The sequence below is a fragment of the Carettochelys insculpta genome, chromosome 24 (genome assembly GCF_033958435.1).
Source record: "Carettochelys insculpta isolate YL-2023 chromosome 24, ASM3395843v1, whole genome shotgun sequence".
Classification (NCBI taxonomy): domain Eukaryota; kingdom Metazoa; phylum Chordata; order Testudines; family Carettochelyidae; genus Carettochelys; species Carettochelys insculpta.
Genome location: NC_134160.1, coordinates 7,010,779 through 7,032,258, shown reverse-complemented (window position 1 = coordinate 7,032,258; position 21,480 = coordinate 7,010,779). Strand labels below are relative to the sequence as shown.

General features: G+C 49.5%; 1 protein-coding gene across 18 annotated transcripts in view; it reads right to left on the bottom strand.

Annotated features, from left to right (window-relative positions):
- MACF1 (microtubule actin crosslinking factor 1) overlaps window positions 1-21,480 on the bottom strand; it is a 317,553-nt gene that overhangs the window by 216,339 nt on the left and 79,734 nt on the right. For 11 of the 18 annotated variants that reach the window (XM_074976440.1, XM_074976448.1, XM_074976445.1 and 8 more), the window contains exon 1: window positions 12,294-12,564. The exons of 5 other annotated variants lie outside the window; for them this stretch is intronic. In XM_074976440.1, the coding sequence (XP_074832541.1) occupies window positions 12,294-12,549 (256 nt within the window). In that variant the 5' untranslated portion in view covers window positions 12,550-12,564. Of the gene's footprint in view, window positions 1-2,553; window positions 2,636-12,293; window positions 12,565-12,727; window positions 13,940-21,480 lie in introns of those variants that run through there. 2 more of the 18 variants (XM_074976443.1, XM_074976454.1) reach the window with 2 other exon arrangements.

Here is a 21,480-nt window from a genome sequence, read left to right as displayed (position 1 = left end):
GTGTGAAAAAATGCTTCCTTTTCAACCCTCTGCTCATTCATTTCATTCGGTGACCCCTAGTTCTTGTGTCAGGAGAAGGACTAAATAACTCTCTATAAAATCAGGACTGGCGAGGAGAAAGTGGTCAGACCTCTCTCCTATCTTGCCTTAGACATCTCTTTCTCCAAGCTGAAAAGTCCCGCCTTGCTGATCTCTCTCCCCCCATACCACAGCCGTTCCATACCCCTCGGCATTTTCGCTGCCCTTTTCAGTCATCATGAGCATCTTCAGTGCTTTCCACTTCTCTGAACTCATTGCAGACAGAAATATCTATTCAATGCTCTCCGGACATGTCACGATTGCTCCTTTGTGAATATTTTCCAAGGCTTCCTCCTGCCTTGTTTTTAAATTCCCAAGACATAGGACTTCCACCACTTTTCTGAGGCACGACTAATCATTAGTATTACAATAGCACGAGGCACCGATCCTGCCTGCAATCCCACTGGGATGGACATGGGATAATGTAACCTAATGACAAAAACGAACAAGGAAGGCATGGAGGTCCCCTGCCAAATCACACTGAAACGGCTCACTGGTGACAACATGCAAGGTGCTGCACAAACTATGCAAACCCACACAGCAGCAGCTGAAAGGCACATGGTATGTTGCAGGCGGCGGGAGGGGAGGGATTTAAATTTTGGGCAACATCGAGGCAAATCCCTACTCAGTCAAGAAGTTACAGATGGCCATTAGCACAAATAAGCCCAGGTTCTAAGGTCTTCATTAGCTGGTCTATTATAGCAGAGAATAAAGCTAGTAAAAGGCCACTTCTCAGATAAGTGCTGAAGTGAGAGTGGGAGGCTGTTGTCATCACTTTCTGTTGCAGCTGATCTCAGACCACAGTCAGACACCCAGTCTGAACCCACCTACACAAGTCACAATGCGGACTAAGTTTACAGCCTCTGCGAGCAGCAAAATGAGCAAGTGCATCCGGCACAAGTGCGTGAACAATGCAGATTTCACCCCTGCCACCCAGTATTAGTATTCAGTGACCCTCCCGGACACAAGAATGACCCCTGGCCTCTCCGGTGGCACCAGAGGAGCAGCGGGGAAAGACGCATTGAACTTGATAGTTCATTTTGAACTTGATAATCTCAGTAACTGTTCCCTGCCCCTTCTCTGCACTGGTTTCATCCAGCAGTCAGTGGGCCCTTCCTTAGCGAGTCCCTGTATTGATTTCTGACCCACTGATTCAAAGGTGTTTCCTGAGCCAGGGGAGGAGGGGCAGTTAGTCACTGTTGGTCTGGGAAGAGATCAACCAATATGCAGGAAACCAGTTCTCAACACAAGGAAAACATCAAAGGCTAGGTGAAGAAGGAGAGGGACGAACAGTTTCTTAACGACAGAGAGAAAAAGTTAGCAAACAAGCATCTCCCTCGCTTGAAATTGCAGACCATACGTGAGCTGTTTGATTTGCATCTTGTCTGGACAGTACTCCTTGCGCTGTATTCTATTTATTCTCTTCCGTAGTCACAGCGCTTGATGCAGAAGCAATGACAGCAGCATAGCCAAGCCCCTGAGATTTCTGGAGCAGCCCCGTAAGCCAGAGAAAACCCATCCCACCCTGCTCCCTTAGAAAAGAAAAAAGCTGGAGCTAAACAGGCTTGTAAGTACTATCTTCATCTTTTAATCTCCTTCCCCTTCCCAGGCTCCAGCCAGCTGCACAGTCTTTTCTTGTGCCAGACAATACCTAAGCACCCTCAGGACACCCCCACTCCTTTTAAACCTGGTCAGCCTCCGCTCATTGCTGATGGAGTACCTCCCAGTTTCTTTATACCCGGGGGCAGCCAAGAGAAACGTCCCATTTCCACATCAAATGCTATGAATGAGACACGCCCAGCTTAATTTGCTTCATTAACAGGCCCTGCTAATGACAGGTCACTTTTTTTTTTCCCCACTGCTGGATTCTTGTAATTCCACTCCAGCGCATTGCATCCAAGGAAGTGGATTTCATCCATGAAAGCTCAGGCCCTAATAACCGCGTTAAGTCTCTAAGGTGCCCCAGGACTGCTTGTTGTTTTTAAAGGAACAGACTAACGCAGCCATTCCTCCGAGACTTTTCACAAGAGCCAAGTGTAAGCCGGGAGTTCTCCAGGCTTTTTACCCCTCTGAACTAAACCTCTCTCTTGCAGCTGAAAGCAGCTAACCAACTTGTTTAAAAACACAGCCCTGTCCTTGGCCATGTGCGACTACTGCTTAACATGGCTTCCTCGTAAGGCAGCAGGCACTGTTGCGAAGTGTACAGACATAGAAGTGTGCAACTAACAGGCACCAGAGTCCAACTATTACGACATGAAACTGAGAGTCACTCTGCTCTCCTGCCCGGCCTCAAAGCCTAGCCCTGCGTCCAACTGTCTCTTCCTGCCTGCCCCACGCTGCAGGCTATCCAGACCGTTAACTTTAAAGCCTGAAGGTGCCTGGGTGATAGCCGGCTCCTCCCCATGCGTCAGAGGACCGCAGCGCATTTCTGACTCTCTCCAGCCCGTAAAGGAGAAGTCGACTCAGCGTACTAACCAATACAGCACATCCGGCACACCAGGTGGGCGTTCAGCTCCCTCTCTCCTCTGTGGATGTGCCACATCGCTGCCCCTTCCTTCCCAACGTGAGCGGCGTCAGGCCCTCGGTGAGCCACGGGGCTTTTGCCCAGGCATCCTCCGCAACCGAAACCGGAAAGTATCTTCACATCCGTCTTGAGTGTGCTGGCTGGGTTTTGTCCCAAGCAACTAACCGTCTCTTCAGGTCTCTGCTGTGGCCCCTCCCACTCCTTCCTACCATCTGCTTCTAGAGGCGGTTCCCTTTCAGAACCTGCCTGGGAAACCTCACCCAGATAGGAAGGGTCCCGCTCACCCCGTGGAGGGAAGTTCTCTCCTCACCAACAGGAGAGCACAGATGATGTCCCTCTTCCAGCCGCTCCCAGCGTGGAAAGGCAGGGATGCACCAAGACCCAGAGAACTGCCTTGTAGAACAACTTCACAGAGCTACTGGGCACAACACGCCTGCAAAATCCCAAACAGCCACCAGCACCTTTCCAACCGTGCCAGGGCTGTTAAACTTCCCACTGACCATTCACAACCAGCACAGATCAGGCCCGATGTCCTGCTGAGCCATGCACTGGGCTTGTCTTCAGAGGGTCTTGTGTGAACCAGTCACCTGGGGCTGTCTCTGACCCAGGCAGAGGCAGACTAGAACGCTTGCAGAAGGGGGAATCAACCAACAGGAAAATTCAGTGCCCACAGGCTAGAGACAAAGCTCCCCGACTTGTGAGTCCGACACTCTTCTTCCACATAAGGGGGGGAAAAAGTTAGTCCCCACACCAAAGCTGCTGGAAACTTGCAAGAGGCATTCCACGGAATGGCATTGCTTCAGGGCGTAAAAGCAAGGCAGAGAGAGTAGCTCACAGCTCAGGTCGCACAGGCTCCAGGGACCTGGGAAGTGACTTTCCAGTATATCTGTTTTGCATCAGAAAGCCCAACAGGTTCAGCTTTCGGATGCCCGCAAGCAGACCCCCGAATGCAGCAAAGCCCAACGTCTCTGCACTGACTTAGCAGACAGGCTGTTGGTTTGTTTTCCCAACTTGTTTTTCAGTTCTTGCTTAATTGCACCAGTCTCACAAACTATGACGGGAGAGGACAATAAAGGGCTTTTTCATCCACGCTGGCCAGCTGGCCGCTTCTTCACAACTGATTTCCTCCGACCCTAAGGTCCTGAGCTCAATATCCCGCCCTCTGGCTCAAGGCTGAGATCTTGCACACAGTGTGCTCAGAGCAACGGCAGGAGAGATAACGGCTGGTTTATCGCTGCTCTTTCCTTTCTGCTAAATATAATTCCTCTTCGCTCTCCAGACAGGATAAGAGACTGGCCCAGCAGTGCCCCCAGGCACAGCACAGCAGGCAGGATGGGTAAAACTCTAGCTTTTCTTTTCCTGCGGTGCATTTGCCCAGGGCAGCTTCAGGGATGTTCCCCTGAAGATTTCTGCAGGCAGCTTGCTCCTGAGCCAGCTCTCGTCTCTTGGTAGTGCTCACAGATTTCTTTTGCTGTTTTACTACCTCTAGATGGTTCCTGAATTCCAATTACATTACACCGCCCTCAGCACAGCTCCCCCTGGAGCTAATAATAATGCCTTATTACCCCTTGCATGGGAAGATTCTCTCTCACTGACTAATCCAGAGTCACCCTGATAAGCAACCTGTCACAGCTCTCCCTCCACTCTCCTCAGTTCTCCCGGCTGCCTAACCAGGCTCCCTGGCTGGCTTTCCTCTTGTCACCCTGGGCCAGTTCCCTCGCTCTCCGGAAGCTCTCCAATTAACGGGCCTGGCGTTCCAGATGAGAATAGCAGGCAAGGGCAAAGCAAGGCTGCTATTGGCAGCGACCCGGCCAGCGTGCAGGGAAAGGACGAAAGAAAGCAGAAGAAAGATTCCTGGTGCAGAGGAATTTCGTACAGGACAACAGCCAGGCCCAAAGATACTCATGAGAGACTCTGGAGGTGAGTCTGTACGAGTAAGCTCTGATAGCCTTAACTCACCCAACAGCAAAGAGGGAAAAGGCGGGAGCAATAAGTAGGGACCCAGAGTAAGATGTGATAGATGTAGGGGTCAAATCTTTGCTCCAGCGCAGCCTTAGCTTTTGTCTCATCATCAACCACCATGGGCTCAGCACCCACTGGTGTCCGATGCCTCTCCCTATTTCCTTCCATCTTTCCCTGTCCAGGGCAGAGTGGCTTAGTTTCTGTAGACTAGCTCTGCACCAGTCTACTATATCATCTACCCGTTCTCTGCGGGGCCTGCCTCTCCGATTCGAATCGCCCATTATGCCGAATACCAGGGTCTTGATTTTTCGTTCATCATTCATAGACTTTGTCTACACTAGGAAATACGGTCGATTCCAGAGACGCAGTTCTAGCTATGCCATTAGTGTAGTCTGAGGCTTGGCAGTCTTGCACTGATGTCTCTTACTCCACGCCATAGCATGGAGTATTGGGTTGACAGCCAAGCCCATAGAGGTCGATTTTGCTGTGTCTTAACAGACACAGAAATATCCAAGTCCAGAAAATCAACCGCAGCGCGTCGATCTTCTCGTAAGTATAGACAAAGCCTCTGAGTTTAACTCTGGTCAAGTCACTCAGTCTCTCTGTGTCCAAGTTGCACATCTGCAACACAGATGTAAATAGCATTTCCCTACCTTCCAGGTGTGTAACATGGATAGACGCATTAAGAACTGGGAAGCATTCAGGTACTGAACTCAGTGTTCCCTGTAAGCTGAGCACTTGCAGATATACCTATCTTGTAGGACTTGGTGGCCACCCAGGAGATATTCAAATGCTGCCCATTTGATCAGAAGAGTGCTGGCAGTATGTGTTTCTACCAGTGACACATCTGCTCAGGCTTCAGAGCACAGAATAAAATTTAATCCACACAGGGATTAAAAAAAAATAGAGGGAACACTGGTTACAGCAGGGGTGAATCTAGCCTGGGAGGGTTTCTCTGCCTGATATGGACAGGAGTCTATACTGGAACTCGTGCTGGAACTCAGGGTGCTGCCACAATACACCCGCTAATTTTTCCATCCACGTATAGAATAAATTTTGTTATGTGCACCAACGTATGAGCCAATGTGCACCACAGGTAACAAACAGGCTCTGCTAACCAGACGGGCCGCCACCCAAGAGCTCAGCTGACAGAGATCAGAGGCTATATAAATACCTACACTAGAAATCCTTAGTACACACCCCACTCAGCCAGGTACGGTCATTCTGATAAAAACCCCTGCACCTTGTCTCTGCCTCATGCTGGTGGAGCAGCACTGGTGCAGAAAAACTCTCAGGGGTATATTTCATGCACCGGTTCAACCTCCCTGGTCTGGCACCCTTAGGACCTGAGCAGTCCTGGACCACTATTTTGCCGGACCAGGGGTGGTTAATTCTGCCTCCATGCTGGCTTCAGCCCCTGGTACTGGGCTCCCCGCCCACAGCTTCCCAACCCCCTCATCCCCCGTGCAGGCTCCCCAGCTGCTGGGTCTCAGCTCCAGACACCCCTCCCAAGCCTTAGCTTCACAGGGCTGTGGCTTTGTGCACAGCCCCAGCCGCGGCTTCCCACCCAGACCAGGGAGGAGCGCCTGCAAGCCGCCACTCCCAGCCAAAGGGGCTCTCCACCCAGCTCTGACCACAGCTTCCTGCCCATTCCTGGCAAAGAGCCACCGCTCCTCTGCTGGGCTGCCAGCTTACCAGCCTGCTCCTTGCTGCTGCCAGCCCTCCCCCTTTGCTGCCAGACCAGCCGTGGCTCCCCCGACCTGGGCTCCTGCTGCTGGTCTGGCTGCCCCACTTCTCTTCCCGGCCCCGTAACTCCGGCCCTGCAAGATCCATTGTCCTTCTGGACGACAGATGTTGCCGGACACAAGAATGCCGGATTGGGGGGTTTCAACCTGCAAACCATCCGTGCCCGGATCAGAACCAGACGAGCTTTAAACACAGTTGCATGACAGTTTCACCGACCGGTCACAGCCCACGATGTTTCGTTCGTTTGTAACAAGCTAAAAGACAGCTAGCGGGTGCAGCTGTGAGCCCCCTGTGGGCAGAACCTAACGGAAAATCCTGGCACGGGTCACAGCCAGCATAACCTGGGCTAGATGAGCATCAAGCACCAATTCCAGGAAACAAATTCAGGCTGCTCCATGTTCCAACTGCCTGAGCTTGGCTTCGCCGTTTGCTCTGGAGAGCAGAGACTTTCCAGCACCACCCACTCTGGTCTTCCGGGCCATTTAATAGACTTTGCCTCCTGCCGTGGCACTGCCGCCACCTCCCTGCCTTTTCCACCTCAAATCCCATTCCTCCCACCTTCCCAGGAAGGGGCTAAAGTGAGGATCAAAGACAAGTCAGAGGCGCCATCTGTTGACCTCCACAGGCCGCTCTAATTCCACCCACCAGACCTAACGGAGCTGGGGGAGGGCGGACGACCACCCTTGAGGAAGGATGGCGTTTCCTTATGCCAGTCACTGAGGCAAACCAAGCTGGAGAGAGAACCCAGACAGCATTAAAGTGGAGGTTTTCCGGATACCGTGTAGGAAAGCAAGAGGAACGTATTCTCCTCTGCCCCCAGCAATGGAGTCTAGGTGGGAAAGCCAAGGCAGAGAAACCAAACTTCTCTCTCCCAACAGACCCAGAGCTCCCTGTAAGCTGAGTGCTTGGACAGCCAGCCAGGAGAGATTTAGTTGCCACCCAGCTGATTGGCAAAACACCCACAACTGGCACCCAGGTTGGGGGATTAGTGTGGGAAGAAGACCAAGACAGACACTAACACAGTGAATTCCTTTTCTCACCTTCCCTACACTTCCTGAAACAAGGGTTCTTTCGAAGAGGAGGTTTATTTTCGAAAGAGACCCATCTACGCTGCTTTCTTTCTTTCGAAAGAATCTCTTCCGAAAAAATATCATGCAAATGAAGCATGAGATATGAAAATCAGTGCCTCGTTTGCATTTTCGAGTTCCCTCATTTGCATTCCTCTTTTGCAAGAGGAATGCAAGTATTCATAAAGTTTTTTTCCACAGACTTATTTTCTTAAATGCGCCTAAAGGGTTTTTCTTTTCACATGAACGTAACCGAAATTTCTGTCAGTTTGGCTTATGTTAGCAGGGGCCCCCCAACCTGTCTAATGCAGGGATGAAAAGGGGGGCTTGATGTAAAAAGTTTGCCCACCCCTGTTCTAGAGGGTGAATTACTAAGGTGTAAAAAAAAAAAAAATCAAGCAAGCGGGGGGGGGAAAAACTCTTTTGCCCTTCCATATACAATTATTTTAACAGGACATAAAGTTCTTTTTCTGGGTCACCTTTAACACTTAACTGTTCTGAAATATGGGAGAAATGAAATGGCTTGGGGAGGGCAATTAAAATCTGTGTTTGCTATGAAGTTGAAAGCTATGAAGTTGAAAGGTGGTATGAACACCACTGAAAACAGACCCAAATGAAGAGGGTGCAGAGTTTACAAATATGGATGGGAAATAATGTGATTCAACCTAGAAAAATCCATGTAAACACTTCTGGTGAAAAATCAGCTAGCATGCAGCTATATAATTAGAGAGAAACAGTGATGCCAAGTTAGACTTACACAGGAGTTAGGTGTCTACAAAAACTATACGGTATAGGATGTTACAACAACTGAGGAGTTTATACCAGGTAAACTAATATGAGATTACCTGATCTCCCTGTATGCTTAGAAGGGAGCGAAAATAAGATATGAGCTATACCAAAAAGGAAAAAATTAGGCTATTTACTAATACAAAGGAAAATATGAATCAGATGGGATTCACTTTTTCCATCACTTACAGCTCAATACTTTTTAAAGAGGAAGGAAAGGTTCCTCCAACAGACCAAACAACAGAGGTTGCTGAGTTATGCTGGGAACTGAGATTGACTGAGAACAGATCGTGTCACTCAAGAAATTAAATCCACATGTGGGTGTGAAGACAAACAGACTGTCAAGCAAATCTGTCTGAGGCAGCTTTGACATTGAAGAGATTAAGTAGGGAAGGGTGACTGGGTTAACTAGAGACATTACAGCTTGTGCTCTGTTTAGAGGGATATACTGTATAAAAGATGCATAACAACCAGGGCTGTCAAGAGATTAATTGAGATTAATTTTTAATCACATGATTTGAAAAATTAATCCTGATTAATCGCAAAACAATGATTTGTTTTTAAAAAAATTAATTTGTTTTTTAAAAATTAAGCCTTTATGGTTGTAGAGAAAATACTTGAATAGGGGAACCCTAAGGGACCAGAAACCAGAAAGGAAACAGAATCCAAGTTTTATTTTTCTACCAATCTCCTGATTTGCGAATCGAATCTCCCGGTTTTTGAACACCTGGGGTTAGCAGTACAGCATGCAATTTTGCTCAGTGTGCACAGGATTTCCTATAAGTGCTAATCCTACAATGAGATCTGCTAATGGAAACCCATACAGAGGGCAAGGATGAGTAAAAAGTATGCATGGGAGCCACTCTCATGACAGGACCAGGATTTTATTTGTTACTGTGCCTGTGACAGAGGCCAGAGTCTGACACAGGAAAGTGAACCAGCCAGCAGGAACCTGGCCTATGTGGGGGGACAGGAGAAAGGAGTATTCCTAACTGAGATCTGGGCACTGTCAGCTTGTGACCTGAAGCATAACGTTCCATTAACCTTCGTCACAAAGGATATTGGTGCGCTCCAGGCCTTTAAGTTTATTGAGATCTCTCTCTGGCTCCCTAGACAATAGATAGCACCTTCACTGAAGTATTCACATGGCTACCATTCTGCAGGCCAGCAGTTTTCCAAGAGTTAATTCCAGCACCTCCATCTTTTTGCACTCTGCTCCTCCACCAGCAACTCGTAAATTACTTTCCAATCAACAGACAACTATTTATTATTGGCGGTAAATGGCATAGCAAACCGGGTGCAAATCAGGGCTTGCAAAATTAGGATTTAAACAATCTAAGGGAACGCAACACAATCGCTACTGCAGTACAAAACAAAGCCAGCAGTCATGTAGCGCTTCATCTCTGTTTTGGATTACAACAGCTGCAGGCACTGGGCAGTGTAAAGTAGAGCTCTCAATTAACAAGCATTAATGTTTCTAACTTGTTAAGTCTGCCCTGCATTAATCACAGGCCCTAATGCACATTAATTGACGGCCCTAATATCATCTCTGGGGTTAATTTATTGGTGGTAAAAGGTCCAAACCAGCGCTGCCCATAAAACGAGCACTTGGGCGAGATTCAGGCAACGCCCACCTGTGCCCACAGTCACCCCCCAAGTTGGCAACACGTGTTTCTATCGGTGGTGCACATCGACACATGCTTTGGTGCATATAACATTTATTCCACCTATGGAAGGAAAAAATTAGAGGGAATCCTGGGCCAAACCACTGCATATGGTGTTCCCCTCTGATGTTTTATGAACCAGCAACTTCACACGGTTGGAGAAATGACCTTTCCAGTTTAATTTTTGGAAGAAAAAATAAAATACCCTGGAAAAATTACCAAATCCCCCTGCCGTTTGCTTCCAGACCATCCAAGAATCAATGTGCAGCTTTCAGAGACACACTACAAGGAAAGTTTCCAGGTGGGCAAACCTAGCAAAATGCGGCTGTACTTTGCAACCGATGAGTCAGCTGCAGGTATAGAACAAAAGAGTCCCAAGCAAAGAGCAGAGAGCCACATGCTGCTCAACACTAGAGAGCCATTGGCAGGGATGCTTGAGGAGAAAAACAAGGCTGCAGGTTTTAAACTTCACTGAAATACACAGGACTGGAAAAGGAGACACAAGAAAGGTAGACAGAAATAACTGGATAAAAAGCTAAAGTAGCCCCAGTCTTTGGGCAGAGCATGGCACCATATTATTATTACTCTAACTGTTTACCATTCTAATATTGCTATTTTTAGGTGAATTAGGTGCAGAACTTAAAAAAAACACACACACACACACACACACACCCTGGTCCCCAGGGCTCCCTCTAATTTGTTTCCATCCATGAGCAGAATAAATTTTGTTCTGTGCACAGAGGCTTGTGCAGATGTGCACCACCATAGAAGTCCAGGCTGCCGGCTGTGGGCAGTCTGCTCATCAGCTGGGCAGCGGCTGAACCTCTCCTGAGTGGCTGCCCGAGCGCTTAGCTAACACAAAACACTTCTGGTCTCATGATAAAATATCCACTTGACCAGAAGGCCGCCAGGTTCATTCACAAGAAAGGCACAATTGTCTTCCCACCTTGTGTGCACTGATTCAGGACTTGCCTGCACTTACTGATCGCTTGACCCCCTGGAACGCAATCTCCTGGGGGTTGATTCAGGGGACGTTAAGCCCCCTTTGGTTGGTTAACTGGTTAAATGCTAAGTTTAACACGTTAAACGATTAAAGGAGTGGGCAATGGCTGTGGACCAGGGCTGCTCTGGCACAGCTGAAGACTCCCTGCTCATGGCGCTGCAGTGATCCAGCAGGTGAGGGGCACTCTGATCAGGCTGGAGCAGACCTGGTCCACTAGCCTGTCCCAGGAGACTGGCTTGGTAAGGACAACCTTGTGGCCCACTGAGATGAAAGAGGGCCGCTCATGCAGCCCACTTACTAGCCTAGGTTGCCCACTGCTGTAAGCTGAGCGCTTGTGCAGCCACTCAGGAGAGAGTCAAACACCACCCAGCTGATTAGCCCACAGCCAGGGCTTTGTTTCTACAGGCGGTGCACATTTGCACATAAAAATTATTCTGCACCTGGGTGAAAAAGGTTAGAGGCTACCGTGGCAGGTAGCCTCTTCCCACCTCCCAGAGCGTGGGGAAGTGTCTTTTTGGGTTACCTCCTGACCACGCTTACTATAGACCACGCAGAAGCGAGAAGTGCAGTTCCCTGGGAGAGGGACAGAAATGTAAATGGGCAAAGAGGAAAAGCGTAAGGAGTGGGAAGGCAGGGGCGAAGGATGGGAGACAGAGATACCGACTGGAGGGAAGAGAAGACCGGAAACACCCAGAAGGCAAGAGACTGGGCTGGGGAGAAGGACAATGTGGACATGCAAGATAGGATAATATTTAGCACTTGTCTAAGGTGCTACGTTTTCAGAGTGCTTTATCATCTGCTGATGAATTCTCATGCCCATGTGACAGGGGAACATATAATCCTAGTTTGGAAAACTGAGACAGCCAGCCTCAAAGCTGCCCAGTGACTCAGTGGCAGAATGTAGACTAAAAAGCCAGAGTCCGCCCTGCCTGAGCTAGGTGCTCACCAGAGGACTGCACTCTTGGTGTATGGTCTGACCAAGGTATCCTCTAATTTCTGCCATCTGGTGCAGAATAAATTTTGTTATGGACACCAAAGCATGTGCGGATGTGCACCACCAACAGAGACCCATGATGCCCCCTGGGGGTGGCTGGGGGCGCTCTGCTAATCAGCTGGGTGGCACCTGAATCTCTCTTGGATGGCTGCTGAAGCACTCCGCCAACAGGAAACGCAGCTTCTGACAAATGTAGGTTTTATTGTAACAAAGCTCTGGACTGGACAGTCTGTAAGAGAAAATGACGCAAGAGCCCTGTGAAGAGCTCAATGAAATTTCTGAGTATTCCCCCAGTGGCTCCTTCCCATCCTTCCCCATTCGTCCGTGACACCCCCACGGCTCCCCAAAAACCCTCACTCTTTTCAATGAGCTTCCAAACAACCCCTTCCCCTGCCTCTCTCACCTCCCAGCAGAGAAACCAGGAAAAGCTTAGCAATGATTAGCCAGTGATGGTTGTTCCCAGACTTACCTGGCGCCAACCCTGACGCCGGTGGAATGGCTGCTTCTCTCAAGGGGAGAGGAGAGCAAAGCAAGAAATCCAGAGTGAGGTCCCTGTGCTGGGAGAGACCAGAAGCAGCCGCCAGCACGGAAAGCGTAGGCGCTGTTTCAGAAGATGCTGGACCCCACGCAGGGCTGCAGAACCCAGCCCTGCATCTCAACCACCACCAGGAACCACCACTGCTTCCCGGAGGAAAAGGAACAAAATCTGTAGACCTTTGCTGCATGGAGGACAGCCATCTTGGTTCCTCCTTCTTCCCCTCCCATAAGCGTATGCGACATGATCACGCACCCCCTCTGCGCTTCTAGGGACTTCCCAGCCTCTGCTCACAGCCACAGCGTGACCCAGAGAGGCAGGAGGTGGGCGATGTGAACCCAGCACTCAAGGGGCAAGAAGAACAGTACCTTCTGTCCTCTGTCTTCTCAAGTACAAGATCCCAGCAACACCAAGCACTTGACTCAAAACATAGACCACAGGGGGCAGAAAGGTCCCACGTAAAAAAGGCATCGCCGTCTCCTCCCAACCCGTGGGCCTCCGTCCTCCGGGTCTGGCTCTGGGTTCCCTTCTGCTGAGGTCACTGCGACAGAGCGCGAGCATCACACAGGGCAGGTTGAGACAGGCAAGCACGGAGTTTGCAGAAAGCCATCACCCGCGGGAACGACAAAAACCTCATGTCGGTTTGCACTAAGCGACGCTCCGTCTCCAGAACTCCTGAGCCGGTCGCCCTCTCCCCAGCCCTGGGCAGGCAGGCACAGCGACCGCAGAGGTGACACCCGTTATCAGACAAAGCCCCGGACCTCTTCACATGGGGCTTAGCCGGTGGGGGAGAGAAAATGAGTGGTAGGCTGACTCAAACATCTTTCCTTGGCATCTACTGACGTGCTGAAGTGAGACTTCACCCCACCCCCTTCCAGAGAGGGACGTCATGCTCCTGAATTTCCATGCCTAACCCCATTGGAATGCCGGCTCTCCATGAACACGGGCCTCGCCAGGGAAAACAGAGGGACCTTGCCAGCACAGTGACTAGAGATACACTGCCTGCAAGGCCCCAGGCCTGTCTCCGTGACCCAGACAGGCCTTGTCAAAAACTCCCCCTGCTCGTGGACCAGAGACTGAAGCTCAAGACGACAAAAGGTGACGAGTGATGGGGGGGAAGCAGAACATTAGATAACTTTTCAATAAAAGGTGTTATGTGCCTGTGAGTGCTGAATTCAGGCGTCGGGCTGATTCCATCAGTCGCATAAGGCGAGGACGGTACCATTCCATCAGCATTGAGTTGACCCATCATGTTCCCAAACCTTTCCCTTGCAGGTGAACTAGCTCAGAGTTTGGTCGTTTGTTTTCGGTTTGTTGTGGCTTTGGGGCAAGCACTGAACAAGGAGCAGCCGATTCAGAAAGGAAGGTCGCGCTTGGGGACCTTTCAAGGACACTGGCAGCACACGGCACCCGTTATTTGCACTGCTCTGCGAGCCACTGGACAGGTTTGCTGTGTGAATTTGGCGGCCAAGCCAAGTGGCGAGACAGCACGTTTCAAAGAGCTTCATTGGGAGCCCACTGGAGGGTGCAAGTGTCTTTTGAGGACCATCTTGAGATGAACAGGAAACAACTGGGGGGGAAGGATAACTCAATGGTTAGAGCATTGGCCTTGTAAACCCAGGTTTGAGATCTCAGTCCTTGAGGCGGCCTTTCAGGGGTCTGGGGCAGGTTAGATTTTAATAAAAAAATCTGTCAGGGATGGCGATAGGTCCTGCCACGAGGGCAGGGGACTGGACTCAATGACCTCTCAAGGTCCCTTCCAGCTCTATGACATGTGTGTATCTCCATGTTTCAACTGAGATCTGTTTTGGGGCAGGGGTGGGGAACCATTTTTGGTTTGGGGTCCACTGAACCCCAGAAAAAATTAATCAGGGGCCACACAAGTGAGAAGAAGAGAAGAAAGACAAACCTCACTGCTGTGGTGCCTGACTGCAAGATGGAAAAAACAAGGACAACCCTTGTTCCCCTTGCACACCAGCCCTTTGTTTAGGGTGCCAAGGGTAGCAGATTTTGTTGGTTCCCCCAGAATCTGGGGTGGTGTCAAAAATGAGGATTTATTGCAGGAGTGGGCTGCCAGGAGGTGGGATTAGAGTGTGTGGTCTGGGTGTGAGGGGGTGCAGGAACAGGCTGAAGGTGTGGAGTCTGGGTTATACAAGGTACTTGTCTGACACAGCTCCCCTGCTGTTCCCAGGCAGTGCCTCCGCTGCTCTGATTGGCTGCAGATCTAGCCGATCAGAGCGATGGGATGGACAGCCTCTCCGGACAGTGCTTCTTGGTGCTGCCATTCCCGCAGCCGAGAGAGGGAGGAGGTGCAGAGCCATTTCTTCCCCCAACCAGGCAGAGCCCACCGGCCTGAGCTAACTACCTATTTGCCTGACTCCGGCCCGGGAAGCTTGGGGCTCCACACCGCCAACCATGCAGCAGGATGAACGCTGGGGAGGGGAGACCTGAGCCACAGGGGCCAGCTGCAGACTACAGGCCTCCCCCTTTTCATGTCGGGACATCCTGCTCCAAGCACGGGAGAAGCAGCTGCAGCTTCACATGAAGCTCTCCCTCACTGGCGCCCACAATACCAGGTTGGGTACCTTGGCTCGTCATAGTTCCTCACTTCTGCTACGATTCTCACCCCATCCGTGGGGCCCCTCTGCCGCATCATCCTTCATGCAGATGTGGCTCCTTTCACAGTGCACACAAGGTTGGGCAGTAAACTCCAAGGGGAGGACTAACCCAAAGGCTGCAGCTTTTAGCTGGGATTTATTGTTTGGAGGAATCATTTGCAATCCTTACATGTCCCATTTAATCGTGTGCATTTGGGACAACTTCCACAAAGACACACGTATGAGGAAGGAAATCACACACTGCACCACATTGCTGTTAAACCTCCCTGTGAATAAGAATGGGGTGGACCACTTACCCAGATGGGTTGGATAAGCTGCCCAAAAAGGGAAGAGATGGACACCAGAGGAACTAGCTGGGAGAAACATAATCTGTCAACGGTACACTTGTATCATGAATGAATGCGAGTAAAGGGTTAACCCTTCAAGGCATCTCTCTGTGGGGAGCAGTCAGGTAAGCCAATAGGAGGAAGAGAAATTCTTTTAAACCGAGAACAATTAGAACCTGAGAGGTCTTTGTCTGTGTGGCTGATGCAGAGGAGAGAGACAGAAATGAGTGATCCTAAGAAGCTGGAATGAATCCAATAAATCTCCTGGCTGTCTCGTAATCAGCCATAGATGTGTAAGTAGAAAGGAAATGTTTAGATGCATGCAATCAGGTTAGGTTTATTTTGGATCTGGGACTTCTCAGGATGGATAATGATATGATTTTTTCCCCCTGTACTCTGTAAAATGAATCCCAGGGAGGTAATTCTCTGTGCTGCAACCAGAATTTTTTGAGTGCTTTATTACATCTATCAGAGAGGTAGCTGAGTCGTCTTTATCTTCAAAAACCACAAGAAGTCCTGTGGCACCTTGCAGACTCTCTGATATTTTGGAGCATAAGCTTTCGTGGGCAAAGACCCGCTCCATCAGATGCATGTGCTGAAGCGGGTCTTTGCCCACGAAAGGTTATGCTCCAAAATATCTGAGTCTATAAGGTGCCAACAGGACTTCTTCTTGTTTTTATTACATCTAGCAACTAAGTACGTTTAGTTACTTTCTTGATATTTTTCCATCTTCTGTTTTGTGAATAAAATTACTTTTTTTAAATCAATGATTTGACTCCTGTGTCCAAGAGAAGGGTCTGCGTATATTCATGCCCGTTTAAAGCAAAGTCAGCTGCCAGATTACAGTTCTCTGTTTCCAGGCTATCTTTAAGGAAAGGGTGAAGCTGGGGGGCTACCCCACAGGGAGACATCCCTAGTGTGCATTTGTGGGTTCCGGAAAGGGGTTCTCATTTGGGTGCTGGCAGTCTATCAATCCAGGGTCAGGACATCTGTGACCTTGGGGAGCTTTTTTTAAGTAGAGCCTATAGAAGCAAGGTATTTTTAAGGGGTTTTTTTGAGGGCTCCCACTTCCTGCATTCAAAGTGTCAGAGTGGGGAGGCAGGCCTGACAGCTCAGGCGACCACCCAGAAGAGATTCAGTTGCCACCCAGCTGATTGGCAGAGCGCCCAGAGCCAGGAACATATATTTCTATGGGTGGTGCAAATCTACACATGCTTCGGCGCATGTAACAAGATGGATTTCACACATGAATGAAAAAAATTAAAGGGAACATTGGAGATGGGCCAAAGAGATGGAGTTTGGGTTTGCAAAACTGCTTGCGGGGGAACACTGAGGTTTAGCATTGTACAAATAAGGGGAGGTTCCAATCTGGGTTCAAAAGGGCTTCAGATAAGAACTGCCCCATGTCTGAAACACAGAATCAGCTGTGACTCTGGTTTTGCAACACCAGCAGTTGGGTTCAGTGTGGACATAGATTTCTTTTTATCTAGACCCTGAAAGGCTGGGAGGGAAGAGCGTTTGGAGAAAAGCTTCCAACTGGGACCCATTTCAAATCACTCTGCCTGGAGCTGCAATAGGGGAACAAACACATACAGCCTCAATTGAGGTCTTGGATTAATCACACTGCTCCCAGCCAGCTATTTCAGTAGCTGACCATAGCTGGTGATGTTCAATTGGGCACAAATGCACTCTGAATAAGCAGAATGAGACGCAGCACTTTGGGCAGAAGTCTTTCTGTTACCAGTTAGCATTTTGCAATGTGTTGCAGTTGCTTGAGGTCAGATGCTATTAGGGAGGGTTTTTTCCATTAACCATCACCTAAAGATGAAGCCAGAGAAGCCCTAGAATCCTAATAATATTTCTAATGCAGAATGAATGTGTATGAACATTTTTTAAAAAAATGTCATCAGACCAAAAACAAAAAAAAAAAACAAAAAACAGCAACATATCTAGCAAAACCAAATGAAGTCATTTCATCAGGTATCATAGCAATGAAGAAGTAACATTGTGTCTAGTTTTAACAACAGAAAACAGATGACATCCCTGTATGGTATCAAAAAAGCATCAGATGCTCCTGTCACACCTGCGAGTTGTTCACAGAACACCAGTGTAGAGCAGAACATAGTTCAAGAAACACTGCTGTAGGAGGAGGACATATGGGGATCCTATTTCAAATCCTGGTGCCCTTAGGTTTAAGCTCTCACACCACATTCATCTTTTAAGTACAGAGACTGTGGGGAGGCCTGATTCTGAGATAATTTCTTTTCCCACTCCCACGTTGGTAGTAAACCGTGATAGCCAAACATTCCAGCTTCTTTCCCTCTCCAAACCCTACTGAACGCCCTACCCTTGAAGCACCTTGTTTAACAAGGACATAATCTCAAATACTGCTACAGGCTGGGAACCGACTGGCTAAGCAGTAGTACTGCAGAAAAGGACCTGGACATTACAGTGGATGAGAAGCTGGAGATGAGTAAACAAGATTCCCTTGAAGCCAAGACGTCTAACGGCATATTCGGCCGCATTAGGAGGAGCATCTAGGGAAGTGATTATTCCCCTTTACTCGGCACTGGTGAGCCCGCCTCTGGAATACTGTGTCCAGTTCAGTGGCCCCCATTACAAAAGGGATGTGGACACACTGGAAAGAGTCCACCAGAGGGCAACAAAGATGATTAAGGGGCTGGTGCACATGACTTATAAGGAGAAGTTGAGGGATTTGGGGTTTATTTAGTCTACAGAAGAGAAGGCGGAGGGAGGGCTTTGATAGAAGCCTTCAGCAGACCTGAAAGGGGGTATACAAAGAGGATGGGGAGAGGCTGTTCTCAGTGGTGACAGACAACAGAACCAGGAGCAATAGTCTCAAGTTGCAGTGGGAGAGGTCTAGATTGGATATAAGGAGAGGTGTTGGTACCTTCGTCCTTGGAGGATTTTAAGTCCTGGGCTTGACAAAGCCCTGGCTGAGATGATTTAGTTGGGATTGGTCCTGGTTTGAGCAGAAGGTTGGACTTGGTGACCTCCTGAGGGGTTTTCCAACCATATGATTCTTTTTCAATGCGGCTTTTCTATTTAAAAACAGATTCCGGTTCTGGTTTTAGGTGCGACTTGAAGGATGTGGTTCCATGACAACACCAACAGTTCATAATCTTTGCAGTGAAAGGGAAACCCCTGACACCCCATTAGCATGTAACGCCTGTTCTGGGTAAGAAGGAAACCATGCTAGAAACCACTAACTCAGACTGCTCCCCGCTGCAGCTCAACTGAGACAGGAACTTCTGCTCACTAAGACCAAGAATTTCGGAGCTTCCCACATAGGCAGAATTTGTCTCAGGCGTGAGTCAATCCACCATACTGACAATGTTGCATGCAACTGTTAAACCAAAGGAGCCGCAGTCAAGCTCAGAGGAGGCCAGCCCAGCAGCAAGTCAACCTCAAAACCTCCCTGTGCTGCCAAAACCCATTATTCTGTATTACCCAGAGGAGCAGCACTTCATTCTTAAACAGCGGCACAAAGGTGGCACCCCCCTGCCACTTCTGGCTCCCCTAAGGCAGTGTTTCTTAAACTTTTTGAGACCCCGGAACATCGAACGATAACACTTTTTAAGTGGAACGCCTAGGAAAATTTTCTTTAAAAAAAAATGTTGTCAAACCAAACCAAAAAACAAACAGCTACATACGCAGCAAAAAACAAAGAAGTAATTTAATCCGATATCATAGCAATGAAGCAGTAATATTGTATCTGGTCTTAATAACAGAAAACATATCCATGCGCAGTACATCGTTGCTAGTCGCTAACTGCCACGGCACACATTTGAGCGGTTCGCAGGACACCGGTTGTCCGCGGAACATGGTTTAAGAAACGCTGGTCTAAGGGCCCTGCTACCTGCAGCAAAGAGGGCCCTGAGCAAGCACAGAGGCAAAGGGCTCAGAAGGACAGCAGCAATTCAAGTCTGAGATGCTCCCGGATCCTCCAGCCATACCCTCTTGCCCCCCCGCCGCACCACCACCTCCATGTCTGGCGCAACTCAACTATCTCAGCTCCCCACAGCCCCATGGGAACGAGCAGGTCAAATCTGAAAGCGACTGGCTGATTGAGCAGCCAATCGGATTTCAGCACGAGGACGAGCCGTGGCAGACATATCAGTCCATGGGAACGTTTAATCTGCTAACCTCTGGTGTCCTTTACATGCAGCCTGCAGCAAATCGGCTGCCTCAGCTGCTCCATGCCCAGAACAGGCCCGTACAGCCACCACATCAGGGATGGCACAGCACAAAGGAATGAATGATGCCTTTAAGGAGGCGGTGTACTCTTCAGCGACCCAGGATCTAGGGACAATGCTGAACATGTATACATCTGGAGCGGGCGTACAGCGGGGCTGAGTGACAGACCGGGAGTGAACTTAATTCCACTCAATTTAACTCCATTTCCTCTTTTCTCTTTGAATAAAATAAACATATCGACTGCAGTCAGCCCAAGCAAGTTTCAGCATCTTCCAGCTGCTGCGGGAAGCTGTCAGTGGGCTGTAATTCATGCGGCTGTGGGTGACACAGCCGGACAAGGACGACGCGGGAAATATCTGCAGCTCCTATCTTTCACTCTGCTGTCACAGACTGTCCAGCACGCTGCAGTGAGCCAGCTTGGGGCCGGGGGGCGCTCTACAGAAACGCCAGCCAGACGCTTCATGCCCAAGTCAGAGCCCTGCAGTGCCACTCACGCAGTGGCAGTGATAGGCGCCTGGCCAGGCGGGGCCTTTCTGACACCACCCAGCCATGGAAACCATTCCACACATACAAAAACAGACAGCTAATTTTAGGTGCCTTCCCAGGGGCATCTCGCCAAGAAGACACTCGTTCAAGTGGGAAGGAAATGGGCGGAGGACGAATGTGCATCTTAGAATTAAACGGGGAGCTGAGGAGAGCAGGGAGAGACGTGCTTACTCCACACATAGGATTGTTCTGTGCTTACAGAGCAAACGCCGAATGCAAACCAGTCCAGGAGGCGCAGCTGGGGTTTGCAATGTGCCCCTATTTTATACAGAACCAGCATTAAACAAGTGCATCCCCTCCTACCACACGCACCCCATCCTCCCGCCATCTGGCTGCTCCTCTTCTCCGTGCTTGTAGCCCTACTCCCTATGGATTTTCAAGCCACACATCTCTCTTCTCCAGGTCTAGTCTCTTAATTTCTCCTTCTGCTAGTCGTAGGAGAAGAATTACTAGAGTGTCCTCCCGCAGCTACTGGCTCGGTTCCCGAATTCTGTCATTATACACATCTGTAGCGCACTGTGAAAAAGCTGAAACCAATCCTACCCTGCATAAGCACAGCACCTCTCACCGGAGCAGCTCAGCGCGCTTCACAAGTCCCACTCTGTCCCCCTGCAGGGAGCCAGGGCAAGACTTTTAAGGGGGGGATGCGACCCACATGCACACAGCACCCCCAGCTGCTGTTCATGCTTTTCATCTCTAGCTCGCCAGGCACTTTGCAAAGACAGCTAATCTCACTCTCCCCATTGTATAGATAGGAAAACTGAGGCATCGCCCAGGGAAGCAACTCATTCAGCCAGGCTAGTGGCAAAGCTGGGAACAGAATCCATGTTCCAAGAGCCCCAGTCCACGGTTGTACCTATTGCACCAGACTGCTCCCATCCACCTCCTACAGAGTAGGGACTGAGGCAGTGACCACTGAAGTCAATGGAAGCATTTCCATTCATTTCAATGGGCTTTGGATTAGATCCAATCATAACAACCAGTTGGGACACTCCCAGCTGAGGGCCTCGTCCCATGTACAAACACCAGACAAACCTGTTCCCCACGCTGCCCCACTGCAAGCCACACGAGGTTTGACAGAGCAGTTTTTCCGAGCAAAGGTCACCTTGCCCCCATTACACAGAAGTAGTAACTGAGGCACAGAGAGGTGAAAAGACTTGTCCAAGGTCACACGCTGAGGCAGCAGTAGAGATGGGAACAGAGCAAAAGAGTCTGCTCTTGACACCAACATCATCAGATTGTGCCTCATGGGGCACAGGTAATTACAGCGCTCTCCCGGTTTCCTAACTTCAGTGTTTCTGAAGCTGAGCCACTTGGAGCTCACAGCACTGGATGACGACGCATTTCAGAGGATCTGTGCCTCTGGCCCAGCCACCTGATCCCCTGCCTCCCGGTGATGGTCTATGCTAGGCA